Source organism: Schistocerca cancellata, chromosome 9 (genome assembly GCF_023864275.1).
Source record: "Schistocerca cancellata isolate TAMUIC-IGC-003103 chromosome 9, iqSchCanc2.1, whole genome shotgun sequence".
Classification (NCBI taxonomy): Eukaryota; Metazoa; Arthropoda; class Insecta; order Orthoptera; family Acrididae; genus Schistocerca; species Schistocerca cancellata.
In genome coordinates this window covers 132,275,558-132,291,606 of record NC_064634.1, presented here as the reverse complement: position 1 = coordinate 132,291,606, position 16,049 = coordinate 132,275,558, and the positions used below count along the sequence as shown (strand labels likewise).

The window sequence follows — 16,049 nt, the reverse complement described above, 5'->3', positions numbered from 1 at the left end:
ACCTACACATGATCAAGAATTACTCCCACCATATTGTAGACTGAGTGGATTGTGGAAAAAAAAAAAATAATTTACCCAAAGGCTCACAAAATGTGGGACTGGAAACCAATGGAAGGAAGTACCAGTTCACGTTCAAAGTGGTTTGAAACCATGATCACAATTTCAATGCCACTTTAGGCAACTATTCTCTACACTATTTTCAACGCACTGTTGGTTACCAATACAAGAAGTCCAAATTGAGGAAATATCTACCAGTTTGGCAGTGTTCCCACTATAAGGATGCGAAGGAGACGAGAATGAATGGCCGTGTTCCAACAAGCCATTAAACCACATTTCTCAGTGTTGAAGTTAAACACAATCAAGAAAATGTTGGGTGGTATAGGCAAAATCATTTGGATGGAAGTAAAGAATGATTTTTTTTTGGAGGGGGGGGGGGGGGGGGAGATAATGTCTTAGTGGATTCATTGACAAGAAATGAAGTTTTAGAGTAGACAGATGCATGTGAAGCACAGTGCTTCTGCCAGTGAGCATAGATAATTTTGGAAGCAGAGATGCTAAAATTCCCTGAGGTACCACACTCACCAAAGTGCATGAAGTAAATACTGATGAAATAACACCATACCACGAAAATGAACAACCTGAAATAAATTTAACACAAAATCTACACCTGTGTAAGAGAAGCATTGTACCCTTTTGTAGCCGAATTTGAAACTAAGAAGAAAAGAAAAAACTTCCAGTAAAACTCAAGAGAGAACCCTTCTGCACAAAAGCCAATGCTCACTAAACCTGTTACATATTAACTGCTAAGTTCTCATTGCTTCAATTTACATTCTATTCCTCCATATAATTTAAAATCTATGGATTGACAATGAATTTTATCATAAGTCTTAGGTGGGAGGAAGAGTTAATATTTTATACATAAATCTATTGATTAGCCATATTGATAATTCTGCTGTGTGTTTTCAGTTCATTGGGCTCAGATTAGCTAGAATATTTTGCTTAAGTGTTGCATTTGTGCTATTCTTGTAAAGTTGCCTTTGGTTTTATATGGGTTTTTAAGCATATTAGTTTCATATTACTACTGCTTGTAAAGAACTTATTCCCCACTAAATTGTTGCAGTGGACAATAACTTCTCCATACAGACATCTGGCTTTCGTCAAATAATGCTAGCCACAGAGCTGATACCTTTTTCTTCAATGCGTGCCACTCTGTGTTCTAATATGGTTGTACCTCAGTTCCACACAAGTAACAGATTCCTGTGCTAGTAATGCTTCACTGCTTTGACATTTCTCGGTTACACACCCCTGTTATCCCAAAATTAACTGGTACTCCCTTTACAGTCTTGTTTCATTGTCTTTTTTTCCATTTATTCCTCTACATTTTATGATCTACCTCTACTAATGAATGGTTTTGTTACACGTTCAAATTATTTTGCTATGTTGAGACATTGATGCTATATAGTTTCCAAATTTGTCCAGTATGGCAAAGTTATGTTCAAAGTTTAAGAAATTTGAAAATTTGCATTACAAAAGTGCAGATACAAGCCAGTGCTGTGGAGAAGTCCATTGCATTGTTGTGAATTTGCAAAAATAAGATTCCACTCTCTGCTGATCTGATCCACCTATTGTCCAACCGCCGTTGGATAGGTGTAACCCAGAACTGCTCCACGTACAGGGTCTCCATGTATCATTGGCAACACAATTCAGCATCTTTTAGGACTCTGTTTCTTCTTGGAACATATGCATAACAAATTAGACTTGTTCCCGACTGATAGTCGAATTAACACAATCTCTGTTCTTCTGCATAAGTATCAGTTAGTTATATGCCATCCCATCCCCCATTCTGGATTTCCTTGTGTATTCCAATCAGTATTTTACTCCACATGCATACTGAGTAATGCTGCATAATAGCAGAGTACTATTCAATGTCTTTCACTGCTGTATCCTGGGACCTTAATCACAGTTCTCTGTACAGTTGAAACAAACTTTGACTGCCACTATTGAACTATTTCTGCTATTCATTTGAGAATTTAACTGATATCTCAGTGCACATTTTATCAGTTCTTCCTGATACTTACAACACTGAGTTGTTCAATTCATTGGATTAGTTGGCATAGGAGCAGCAACAAATCACTAGATAGAGGTGCCGCCCATATTATGGCACTTCCCCAATATTTTACTTAATGTAACTGTTTGAGCAGTTATTTCCACCGTGTTTGCTATTCTGATAGTAAGTGTGACTGTATATGATATTTCACTTGCAATTTATGTAGTAGAACACATACAGCCACTTCAGCTGACCATTTGTCTTCTACTGTCACTAACTGTAATTTTGTAAGCTGACTTAGGATTATTTTCTTTTAATTAAAACTATTGTTTTGTATTTGTCTAACTTAAAACAATAGTCTTTTTTATTGTGCTGATTTGATCATTAAGTATTGCTTCAGTGTCACGAGTTTAATTATAGGACATAATCAATGGTGTTAACAAAGTTTAAATAAATTTTACTTATGATGCTTCCACTATTCCTGATTATATTTAAATAAACTGTCTTGTTTCAAAATTCTGTTCAGCAATTTCAATCTGCCCTATTGTCAAGTTGGCAACCAATTGGTGCCACCCTGGTGGTTACCTGGTCACTACAAGGAGGTTTGGCACTGAGTGCTGACATCGCCTGGGGAGGGGTCTGGGGGGGGGAGGGGGGAGAGGAGGGGGATAAAAAAACCACTGCAGTCTGACGAGGAGGCCTTTCAATGTCACATGATCCCTACTCTATTAAAAATCACACCAGGTCTGTTACTTCTTCTAATAACGGCAGAAATTGATCATGTATCCTAATCCTTGTCATACCACTGTTTCAGTTGTTTGTACTCCTTAAAGCTACCTCTGAAACAAGCTTCAGCTACCTTTGTAATGCCACCAGTGATACAAGCCTTTGTTGACAACTATGGTCACTGCATGGTGATGTAATAGTTATACTCAAATTTAAAGACTTGAATTATGAAATGAAATTAAAATATTATTACCCATGGATTTAAGATACCACTGAGACTGTCAATTCACCCACGGTGAATTCTTTCAGGGAGAGGGAGGAGATGTATAAGGTGCCGCCCCTCCCCCCTTCCTGTCCCTGCCTAGGCAATGAATGGCAGTAATTTTTATTATTTAAATTTTATAAAGAGCCACTTTTTTTTTAATCTATTGCCTTTCAGCTGATGCGATGACAATCGACTGGATGACACTGGAATAGGCCGAATTGTTGTTGGTAAAGCTGCCTTGCAAATCAAATCACGTGGCAAAATCAACTGACTTGTCAGACTGGGGCTCTCGGAGCCGTGACAAAAAAATGTCTCTCTCTTCTGTTCCAAATGGCTGCTTAGAGCTTATGCTAAGTAGCTTATTTCCTTTATCTTTGATTTTTCCCTTCTTCTTCGAAACGGTTCTAGGGCTACTGGAGTTATCTTCTGTCATCCCCCTGACAATTTTCATCATGTAATCCCCATGAGCAAATGAACTGACAGAGTTTCTTTTTCTACACCCCCTTGGCGGGGGTGTAGAAACCTTAATGTCATGATGACACATACAACGAGTTGATACAGATCGTAAAATGTCAGTAAAGCAAATGTGCATTTAATGAAACATTCAGCTTATTCTGTGACCTATGAAACAAGAGAAAGGAGAGAATTTATATCAAAAGGAAAGCAGAGGGTTGAAAGTTTTGTTGATTTTGGTATCATTAGAGATGGAATAGTGCCTCAGCTGTAGAGAATGGAACAAGGAAGCAACCAAAGCATATTTAAGGGACCATTATAACACTTATCCACAGTAGTTTAAGAAAACTGCAGGAAAGGTAAACCAGAACAGCTCATTTTGGACTTACTACCACTCAATATAAATTCAGCATACTAAATAGTGTGCACAAAATCAATAAAATTTATTTAGGTAGATGTTTCTGACAGTTATGAATGGATGTCCAATTTCTCAGCTGGTCACACAATTCCCTCTGCTAAACTGTAGCTCCTGGCAGAAGTTTATAATTCAAGTTATGTAGCATTCCGGATACAGTGGAAACAATAAATTACTTAAAATTCTAGGTCTTACATATACAGGATGTACATAAAGTCTGGGAACACTTCCAATTATTTATTGCAGAATAACCAAACATTGTTATCATACAAATGTCATTTCTAAGAGAATCCCTGAAAGTTTTTTTTCATGTATACTGCCATGGCGTAGTTTGCTAGTTTGCCAACAGTCAGCGCTACTCGCAAACAAGGCAATTTTAGGAGTGGAGCGAGCTTTCTGTGTGTTGGAGTTTGACAAAAACAAGTGTGCTACAGCTGTTCAACGGATGTTTAGAACCAAGTACGGTAAGAAGCCACCAACAAGTAAGGCCATTTACCACTGGCACAACAAATTTGTTACAACGGATTGCTTATGCCTGGCAAAGTGAAGCAGATGTCCCAGTGTGAGTGAAGTGAATGTGGAGCGCATATGAGAGACATTCATAAGGAGTCCAAATAAATTGATGTGTCGTGCATGTGGGGACACATTAAAGAACTGATGTATGTACCGCCTCTACCACATGACGCAGCAGAGCTCTGGGAGAGAATACGGGAAGTGATTGCCACAGTCGATGATGCCATGCTGGGACGGGTATGGCAAGAATTCGATTACCGTACTGACATCTGCTGGGTCACTCATGGTTCGCATATCGAATATATGTAAAAAAATTCAGAGTTTCTCTTCATAATGCAGTATGTATGACATCTTGTGCAATAAACAATTGAAAATGTTTCCGGACTTTATGTACACCCTGTATGTCAATACAATGTTTTTAGGTTCCTGCTTTCATTCACACATTTTGCAAATCCCACGATGAAGCAGAGCCATCAGGAATGCGAAACAAGTCAAGTTTCTTGCACTTTTATGTACAGCTATTCAAAGTATTTAGAATTTCAACTCCTGAAGGTAAGTTCTGATTAGTCATTCTCATTTTATTTTATAGTTTTCTCAAGTGAATTTTCTTTTGGATATGAAGAACTAACTCATTAATTACTTTAGTTAAAACTAATAGTGATTAAAGAGGAGAAAATTATATGAGGATGTGTTGTTTCATTCAACTGTGCCTGGTCATAAAACCAAACATATGTAACAAGAACTTAAGACACAGCAACATGGAACAAAAGGGTAGTCACAAATTTACTTCCCCTCACCATTTGTCCTACTGTGTGTCCAATGACCAAAGTCAAACAGTGACTTTTATACTTCATTCAAGAACGACTGTTCCCATCAACCCATTTTTTTTCTTTTGCTGGATGAGCAAACCGCTGGTTCTGTAAGGCACTGATTGTGCTATCGTTTGTTTCTGCTTATTTCAGATGTTTCTTTCTATGTGCAAGTTTCCCTTGACTGTAGAATGATCTTGTAGTTATAGAAGGAAATTTAGATAATATACTTACCAACATCTATTTTTTCAACATAAAGGGCATCAGCATCAGGGTGCTTCTCAACTTCAACTATTTTTCCAACACGGATATCAAGGCGCTGTGGTGATACATCATCAACAGGAGACTCTGTAAACAATAATTTATATACTCAGAACTAGTAAAAGAATAAAATAATTTAAGTTGAAACAAAACATATAAATTATACACCATATTTTCATAAATAGAACATGTTTACAATGAGATAAAAGAGGCTATTGATACTATGACATCTAAAGCACATACATGAAGGTTATCAATGAATATATTTTTTTACTAACAAGGAGAACACGCGGCAATTGGATGTTTCTAATTTTGTTGTATTTATGGCACATGAAGTTCAAAAACCAAATATCAGTGTTTCAAAGCAGTTTGATGTAGTTTCAAAAAATTGTTGAGAAAACTGACTTTCAAGTTTTTTCCTTGCCTTCAATAAGGATGATTTTTCGAGTGGCTCTGCAGCAGAATTCTTTCCTGCCATGTGGGCGACCTGGGCTCAGCAGCCAGAGACAGTGATTTTGTGTGTGTGTGTGTGTGTGTGTGTGTGTGTGTGTGTGTGTGCGCCCATGAGCTGTGCTAAAAGTGATTGCAAGTGAAACAACTTTTTAAAAAATCTGAAAAAGATTCTTTTGAGGATTAGATCAAGAAATGGACTGTGCGAGCTGTCCCTTTAGAATGCTGAAAAAGAAGAGCCACTATATTGTACAGAAATGACACTATTATAGCTTTTTCAAAAAAAGGAGAGAGAGAGAGAGAGAGAGAGAGAGAGAGAGAGAGAGAGCACCCATACTTACAGGCAACATCTGACGGGCCCAACATTTTATTTTCATCCCAGAAAAAAAACTTTCAACAGCACTGCTGAGAACACTTGTTTAGTGTTTATTAATATTTAAATTTCTCATACATCTATTAAAAAATAAGGTGGTATTCCTCTGAAAATAAAATTATTCAGTATTTGAAAACATTCTTGAACATTTAAAACCACTTTTTAGGGTTTTTGAAATTTAACGTCGTAATAAGTTATGAATTTAGGATTGTCACACACAGTATTACACATTTTAATGTGTAGCATGACCTGATGAAAACCGATTGTCACTCATTATGCTATTCATGTTAGTGATCTGTATTTTCTGCACAATCTTTATCTAACAATAAAGACTGGGACAGAAGCAGCCACTTTCCATAACTTTTCCAAATATATTTTGTTTTATTGTCTTTTCATTTAGAACAATGCCTTCTGGAGCATCTTCTTTCTCAATGGCAATCCAAGCTAGCTGTGCTGCCAGCTGGCAAATGTTCCTTGGGAGATTCTTCTGGTTAACACTCTGTGCCATGTGTAGTTTTATCTGTTTCAAACTCAGTTGCTTGAGAACAAGCCTTACTGAAATATCTAGTCCTGAGCTTGGTTTGTGTACCACAAATGCATTCATACCAGCCATCTTGAAAAACACGCACAATGACCACTTGTTTGCCTTCCAACATTATATTTTGAACACATGGCAACAACCACATCCACTCCGCTCTTTGTTGAGTTATTGAACATAACAGTCTCTGGCTTCTTCAGATTAACCATTTCTTCGCTGATTTTATTGTTTGTATGTATTGATGACAACTGAATTACACGTTTATATTTCTTTGGCTCGTATGATATGACACAAACATGAAATTGTCACTATATCCAAATATGCAGTAATGTATTTCTCTTTTCTTGTGAGGCAAGATTTCCAAAGGATGTTTTATTTTATTTTTGCTTAATGTTCCAACAAGTGCAAGCTTACAATCTGTAAATAGTTTTCTAGCATAAGTGTAAATTGTGAACTAATCATCAGAGGTAGTATAGTCCCTTCTGTTCCCTTCACTGGCTCTGTAAGTCTGAGCACATCATCATCAGCTGTGTTGCTCACTTGGAAGATACCTGCAGGTTGTTGTCCCACATGTACTTCCAAGTTTTGTACATGGTATGTTTTTGTATCTGATAAATACTTTGACCTCATACTTCCCAGATTTTGAAGGAACTAACAACATTAACCAAAGATAGTAACATTTCATCCACTGTAAGGTATTCACTTGTTGCGTAATGCCTTGCAGGGTGTTTTGTGTGTCCCTACATCATTTACATGGGCCAATTTATCACTTTTATGTTCTCTCTTGTGTAAATATTACCTAATTTAACCCATCTCAAAAGAAAACAAAATCTTGCAGTTACATACGTGGAGGGAATATTTCTGTCCCTGCGCCACAAGTGTCCCAAAATTCTTCCATATTCATTTTGCATCCATAAAGACAGCCAGAAATGTACAAAAGACTCACAAATACCTTCAGCTTCTCTTTTTCCAAGTTTATTGCAGTATTTGAGTCACTTTTATAAAGAGATGTAAGTGAGCTATGTAATTATTTGTGCTCTTTATTATCAAATTGAGAAAATCTTTGCCAATGAAGAATTCCCAGGCTTTGACAATGGTGGTAGCATTTCTGACTTCTCCACTGACACCAGGCAAATGCATAATTATACTGTGAGAGCTGGTACAGACATTTTGGGTGGAAACATTTTTCAGCCATTTAATTCATCCATTTCTCGACAAATAACAAAGTGAAGACTCACTGGAACCAACCAAACTAGTTGATAGAGAATCTAGAATAGTCTTAGTGAGTGTACCCATGTTTTTGATAGAAGTAACGATGTTATCTTCACTGTTCAGCTGTTTGTCACTCACTTCACTTTCCATGTTGTCATTACTTTCAGGAACAAAATTAGAATCTACAATCAAATTGTCATTATAACTTTCTACTAAGTTTTTTAATTTCTTCCTCAGTTAGCGGACACTGCCAAGCGATTTTCACACAGTTTTATTGCTCTCAAGGCATATAAAAAGCAAAGTGTGAAAGCAGAAAGAGTTAATACAAATAGATGGGCTGGGCCTCTCAGACTCAGAATGTGTTTCTTCCCACGTCAACAATTAACTGGTGAACAAAGAGGAATGATGAAACAAGTAGTGGGTTCAAGGAATGTTAACTGAAAGCTACAAGTACTTAGAAATTTTAACAGATTTACTAAAGAGACTGCCTACACTTGTCTGTCCTCTTTTGGAGTACTGTTGTGAGGTCTGGGATCCTTACCAGATAGGATTAATGGAGTACATCAAGAAAGTTCAAAGCAAAGCAGCACATTTTGTATTATTGCGAAATAGGGGAGAGTGTGTCATTGACATGATACAGAATTTGGGGTGGACATCACTAAAACAGTCTTTTTCATTGCGGCGTAATCTCACGAAATTTCAGCCACCAGCTTTCTCCTCTGAATGCAAATATATTTAGTTGATGCCAATCTACATAGGAAGAAATGTCATCAGAATAATATAACGGAAATAACATCTTGCACAGAAAGGTACAGGTGTTTGTTTTTTCCGCATGCTGTTCGAGATTGGAATAATAGAGAATTATCATGAAGGTGGTTTGATGAAACCTCTGCCAGGCACTTAAGTGTAATTTGCAGAGTATCCATGTAGATTTAGACGTACAATGATTAAGACTCACAAGTAGTGTACTCTTGTAGATATTTTTAAAACAAAATCCGCCTGGCTCTAAGAGACCTAGGCCAACCATTCTAGGTTTTTAAGGGCACCTGTCCAGGGTGACATGAAGGAAATCTATGGCCTTGTTGGCACAAGAAGGTGAGAGTCTCAGCAGCCAAGAAGGCAGATGAATTTTTCTTCAGTCTGAACCTAAACTTAAAACCTATGGTATCAAGGCTGTGACAGAATCCAATGTGCAGTGTCTATACTCCAAAGAACTGGCAGCAAAGGACATTGGTCCTCCATATTAAAAACTCCTCTGAGACTAACCACTTCAACTAATACCTTGACTTGGCAAATAGCCAATGAGCATATGATAAAAGCCAATTTACCTTTAGTGTACTTAATCCCATGTTGACTTTAACCAATGCAAGCAGGCTACCAGATTCTGGGAAGCCTGCATTGCGTGTGAAGGGACTCAGTCTCCTCAATACCTCAGCATCCATAATGAATCGAACATCAAAGATAAGACCATAAATGACCTTTAAATTGGACACCATTAACATAGAGACCAAGATCGAAGATGGTGAACTAAAATAAGTCCTCGACAGTATAAAGGAGTATGGGATTGCTATCTTGTCACTGCAAGAAATGAGATTCAAGGATGAGAAGGATTAGAACACAACAGAGTAAGAATGGTATATCATATTAAGAGAAGACCAGGTCACAGGATTACACAACAGCCTTTTATGTTTGACACAGGAAGACACTATTTGACCAGTGTTACTAAATAAAAGTGTATGATGGTTGGTTGATTCGGGCTGAAGGGACCAAACAGCAATGCCATCAGTTCTATGTTTCAAATGTGGTCCATTCAGATAGTGTTGACATCTCAGAAAAGTCAGAACGATAAAAGGGAAAAGGCTAAAAAATGTAATAGTGCAGTCTTGTCATCAATGGTAAAAACAAAATGAGGTAAATCAGCAAGAGAGGGACCCCAGCGCTATGCTACAGGCAAGAAATATCCCACCTCTGAAGCAGTAGAGGCAAGACCACCTGCGACTTACAAGCGTTCAGTCGCTAGAATGTAGAAGTGCGTATGGGAAAAGGAGACTAACCAATCCTAAAAATTGATAAAAATAGAGTAAAAGGGGAAGAAAAGAGGATCTTAGCCAGGGAGGGGAGTCGGGAATCTCCAAACACAGCTTACAGTGGGAGATACCCCAACACTCGTCACCCTGCCCCAACACCAGAGTGAGGTTAAACACCTTAAAACTGAGAATAAAAACCACTTTCCCACAGAAAACTGAGAACCATTCGACTACCCGGGAATCGTCAGGCAACATTAAAGGTAAAGTGCGGGGGAGTCTGTACTTAGTACGCAGAGCCAAAAGAAGGGGGCATTCCACCAAAATGTGGGCTACTGACTGGAAGGCTCCACAAGCACATAGTGGGGGTGGCTCATTACGCAAAAGAAAACCATGGGTGGACCTGGTATGGCTGATGCGGAGACGACACAGTGTGGCCGAGTTCTTTCAGGAGAGGCGTAAGGAAGAACGCCACGGGTCTGGTGTCACCTTAATCCCACGAAGTTTATTAGACAGGGAGGTATCCTCCCAAGAGTTGGCCCATGATTGTGCGAAGTGGGATTTGATGTGAAGCCGTAAATCCGCTGCAGGAGGGGTTACAGAGAACGGGGGCTAAGTGACTGCTCCCCCAGCAAAACAATCAGCAAGCTCATTACCCGGGATACCCACATGGCCAGGGACCCAAAGGAAGTCAACGGAACAAGCACCACAGTGAAGATCAGCGAGATGGTCACGGATGGCAGAGACCAAGGGATGGCGTGAAAAACACCGGTCAATAGCCAGAAGGCCACTCATTGAGTCCATACATAACAAAACGTGGTTGTGTTGGGACTGTTTACTAAAGCTAAGGGCCTGTGAAATTGCCATCAATTCCGCAGTAAACACTCCACATGTAGGTGACAGCAGATGATTTTCCATGCCAACTGAGAATGTGAAGGCATATCCCACACAATCAGCAGATTTAGAGCCATCTGTGTAAAAAACAACAGCATCCTGAAACTCCCATAAAATTCGGCACAAAGGAACGGAACACCATTGGGGGAATGGAATCTTTCAGACCTCGGCGGAGATCCATACGAATTCGGGGCCGAGGAACTAACCAAGGGAGATTGGGGGGGGGGGGGGGGGGGGGGGGGGCGATCGTGGAAGACAGGACAAAGAAGGAAGCTGAAAATCGCGGCGTAGAGACGCAAGGCGGAGCCCAACCGGTAAACCTGCCCGAGGACGAGAATCAGGTGGGCAACGTCTGTGGTCTGGGAACAGAATAGAGTAGGAAGGATGAGTAGGAGAGGGACGGACAGCGACTTCATAAGACACCAGAAGCTGGGACCAACAAACAGAAAGAGGGGGATCCCAGCTTCAACCAGGAGACTATCAACAGGGCTAGTCGGGAAGGCACCGGTGGCCGAACGGATACCACAATGGTGGACTGGATCCAGCACGTGCAGTACGGAAGGAGCAGCTGAACCATAAACTTGACAACCATAGTCCAAGCAAGACGAAACTAAAGCACAATAAAGGCGAGGAAGGATGGCAGTCCGCACCCCAAGAGGTGTAGGCAACGAAGCGAAGGACATTGAGTTTATGGAAACATCTTACATTCAGAAGTCTGATACGGGGCAGCCAAGTGAGCTTATTGTCGAAAAGAAGACCCAGGAAACGAAACTGAGAGACCACAGACAATCGTTGTGCATCGAAATAGAGCTCTGGATCGGGGTGGATCGTAGTACAATGACAGAAGTGAACCACCCGCGATTTTGAAGGACAGAATTGAAACCCGTGTGAGGCGGTCCATGCAGAGGCATGCCATATAGCTCCCTGGAGCTGCCGCTCTGCAGAGGCCATCGAAGAGGAACTAACCCATCCACATACAGACCAGGGGGACCAAAGGACCGACAGAGGCCCCAAGTCCATCGATAGCAATGAGGAAAAGAAGTACACTCAATACAGAACCCTGTGGGATGCCAGTCTCCTGGGTCCGTGGAGAACTAAAAACAGTACCAACCCGAACCCTGAACGACTGACGGAACAGGAACTGGAGGTAAAAATCGGGAGTGGGCCCTCGAAGACCCCACTGATGAAGTGTAAGTTAGATGTGATGGCACCAAGCTGTGTCATAGGCCTTGTGAAGGTTGAAAAATACTGCAACCAAATGGCAGCACTGGGAAAAAGCCTGAAAAACTGCGGATTTCAAGTGAAGTAAATGATCGATCGGAGACCGTCCCTCTCGTAAGCCACACTGGTAAGGGGACAATAGATCCCGAGATTCGAGGACTCAATTGAGCCGACGGGCTACCATCCATTCAAGTAACTAGCAAACAACATTTGTCAGACTAATTGGCCAATAGCTTTCAACAAATAGGGGGTTATTACCAGGCTTAAGGACAGGAGCCACGATGCTATCCCTCCACTGAGAAGGGAAGTCACCCTGGAGCCAAATATGGTTAAACACCTGGAGAAGATGTTGCATTGTGGAGCACTGAGATGTTGAAGCAGTTGGTTATGAATGGAGTCTGGGCCAGGGGCCGTATCATGAGAAGTAGAAAGTGCGGAAAGAAATTCCCATTCAGTAAAAGGTTTGTTGTAAGATTCTGACTGACAAGGGATAAAACATAAGGTGGAAGCTTCGGCCCGCTGTTTCCGGTGAAGGAAAGCAGCCTGATAGGAGGCTGATGGTGATGCCGTTGCAAAATGGGTCGCAAGATGTTCCGCAAGAACCAACGTGTCCGTACAAAGGCCATCTGGGAGGTGAAGGCATGGAAGGGTGGACTGCCGATGGCAACCTTGGAGAGAGTGAAGTGTAGCCCATACCCATGACATAGGGACAGGAGAACCGAGGGAAGAAACAAAGCAATCCCAACACAGCCGTTTGCTCTGTTTGATTAAATAATGGGCTTTAGCACAAAGTCATTTAAAGGTTATAAGGTTGGCAACGGATGGGTGCCTCTAAAGGTGTTGCGAAGCTCGACGGCGATCACGGATGGCAATGGCAATGGCTGTACTCCACCATGGGACTTGCTGGCGGTGAAATGGTCTAGATGAGCGCGGTACAGCAAGGCCAGCATTGCGAACAATTGCGTCAGACACGTCACATAGGACGTCATCAATACAACCTGACAAAGAGGGACAAAACATGACCTGTGCAGTGTATAGAGGCCAATCGGCAGGTTGGAAAGACCAAAGAGGTAACCTGTCCATCATGGAGCGGGAAGGGAGCGAGATAATCAACGGAAAATGGTCACTATCACAAAGGTCGTCGTGTGGCGACCAGTGTAATGAAGGGAGGAGAGAGGGAGAAGAAAGAGAAAGATCAATGGCAGAAAGGGTACCATGACCAGCACTGAAATGAGTAGGGGAGCCATCATTAAGAAGGCACAAGTCGTGGTCTGCAAGAAACTGGTCTATGAGAAGATCCCCTCTTGGGGTCCTGGGACTTAAGTTCCGTCTTCTTTTCCATTTGAGATCGAGGAGGGCTGTGTGGCATAAAGGAGCCAGCTGCAGCAAGATCGGGAACAGAAAGAGACCATGGGGATAAAATCAGAGCTTATGAGCCCACACAGAGGCATACCGATAATCCTTCTTTCCACGAACAATACGAGAGTGGAATAGAAGGGAGAACTGATAAGAGGTACTCAAGGTACCCTCTGCCACACACCGTCAGGTGGCTTGCGGAGTATGGATGTAGATGTAGATGTAGATCGGGCGACCTGGGGGCCGACAGACAGTGGTTCTCGCAGTCGTCGCGTGGCAGCTGATCTTTGGCCTGGAAGGTGCCAGGAAGGGGTATCCCGGGAGGGGCGCCCTTGACCGGCAGACGCCAAAGAAGTGGGACACTTCTCCATCTGGGGAGGGGGAGCAGTGCCCGGAGGAGGTGTGGGAGCTGTAAGGGAAGGGGGAGGAGAGGGGTCCGGGACTGGGGTAAGGAAGGGGGGGACGGGGTGAAGATGTAACTAAAGCATAACTAGACGTCATGGACACAGGGTGAAGACGTGCATACTTATTACGAGCCTCAGTGTAGGTTTAACGATCAAGGGACATACACTCCCTTATCTTCTTTTCCTTCTTATATACTGGGCAATCTGGTGAACGTGGAGAATGATTGCCATGACAACTAACACACACAGGAGGGGGAACACAGGAACTTCCCTCATGGAGTGGACGTCCGCAGTCACCACAGAGAGGGGCCTGCGAACAGCGGGAAGACATGTCCAAAACGCAACCACTTAAAACACCTCATGGGAGGTGGTATGTACGGCTTCACATCACATTGATAAAGCATAATGTTTACTTTGTGAGGGAGGGTATCCTCTTCAAAGACCAGGATAAAGGCACCATTATCAATGCGATTGTCCTTCGGACCCTTCTGAACACGCTGAACAAAGTGAACACCCCGCCATCCGAGATTATCCCGAAGTTCGTCATCAGTTTGAAGGATGACATCCCTGTGAAAAATAACACCTTGAACCATATTTAGAGACTGCTGGGGGGTAATGGACACAGGAATTGTCCTAAGATGGTTACAGGCACGAAGGGCCGCAGCCTGGGCAGCTGACGCAGTTTTGATCAACAATGAACCCGACCGCATCTTGCTCAGGGAGTCCACTTTGCCAAACTTGTCTGCAATGTGTTCCACAAAGAATAAAGGTTTGGTATTGGTGAAAGTATTCCCATCAGTCTTGGTGCAAACCAGATAGTGGGGGAAGTTTTCGCCCTTGCTGACGGGCCTGACCCTCCTCCCAGGGGGTAGCCATGGAAGGGAAGGCTGAGGGGGCAGGAGAAGCAGCACTAAAATAATTAGTTCGACGCAGAGAGACGGCCGCAGAAGAACGCCCAGAGTTCTGGACCCACATGCATTTCATTTGCATAGCATCTGCCCTGATACCACCCACTCCGATCAGGGCCTCTCCTCACGGGTGCCTCCCAGCCACAGCAAGGGCCGTCTGGTATGGCGACCATTGCCGGGAGTTAAGATGCTCCAGGATGACAAGCAACCACTCCTAGGCTTACACAAGGAGGTCACAGCTCAGGTATCAGAAGTGTGATCCCTGTATGTTCAAGGGGCTCAACCAAAAGGGTACATAGCGACCCCACCACACGGGCTGGCTACTGTGCCGTCTATGCACCCTAGCAACAGACAACGAAGTGAAAGAAAAGGTGGAATGAACTAGGAGGGCACACGTTGGAGACACTAGGTAAGGTGCTCTTCCCCAAATGGCTCACACTATGGAAGAGAAATTTAGTAATGGAGGTCAAATCCCAGAGGGGGACCAGGGAATGCCGAAAGGATGAGGTGATTATGCAATAAAACTAAATTACAAAACTAACATAACCAGGAGGATAGCGGGGCCAACATAAGCAAGGACACCACGAGAGGGAGAGGAGAGGGTGAAGAGGAAGGAGCGAGGAGAGGAAAGGAGGGGAAGGGCAAGGAAATGCAGCCCTGGAAAGAAGTAAGGCTGCAATAGCTCGCGGACCCTCGCCACGCACGTACTCATGATAGAACCGTGAGCACCCTGGGAGGAAAAGTGTATGAATGAAAGGCTGTTGTAGCTAGCAATAAAAATAGGAACCAAAACCTACATCCTGATAAATGCATATGCACCCATTAATGATAAAAACAGAATCAACAATACAGAAGTGGGACAATTCTGGAACAAGCTGGATAAGGAGATGAGATGCGACTCACAGCCATTCACTATAAAGCCATAAAACTAAGGCATCTAAGGAGACAACATGGGTGAGTCAAGATAACAGAATTGGAGGAAGATAACCCACAGGGAGATTATGAACATTAGAGTCAGAGAAAACAGTAGAATGGAATCTGACCATTATCTTACCGAAATTAAATGCAAATGGTGACCAAACAGAAATAAAATGATAAAGATGAACACACACAGAACAAGAACTTTTGAACAGACACAAGGGTGAATCTGCATGGAACCCCATAGTTAAAAACACATGGG

At 42.1% G+C, this 16,049-nt stretch overlaps 1 protein-coding gene across 5 annotated transcripts in view; it reads right to left on the bottom strand.

Moving 5' to 3' along the window:
* The window catches only part of LOC126101145 (tyrosine--tRNA ligase, cytoplasmic), a 113,508-nt gene that overhangs the window by 40,628 nt on the left and 56,831 nt on the right, over positions 1-16,049 (bottom strand). For all 5 annotated transcript variants that reach the window (XM_049911837.1, XM_049911834.1, XM_049911836.1 and 2 more), the window contains one exon: positions 5,463-5,576. In XM_049911837.1, the coding sequence (XP_049767794.1) occupies positions 5,463-5,576 (114 nt within the window). The remainder of the gene's footprint in view (positions 1-5,462; positions 5,577-16,049) is intronic.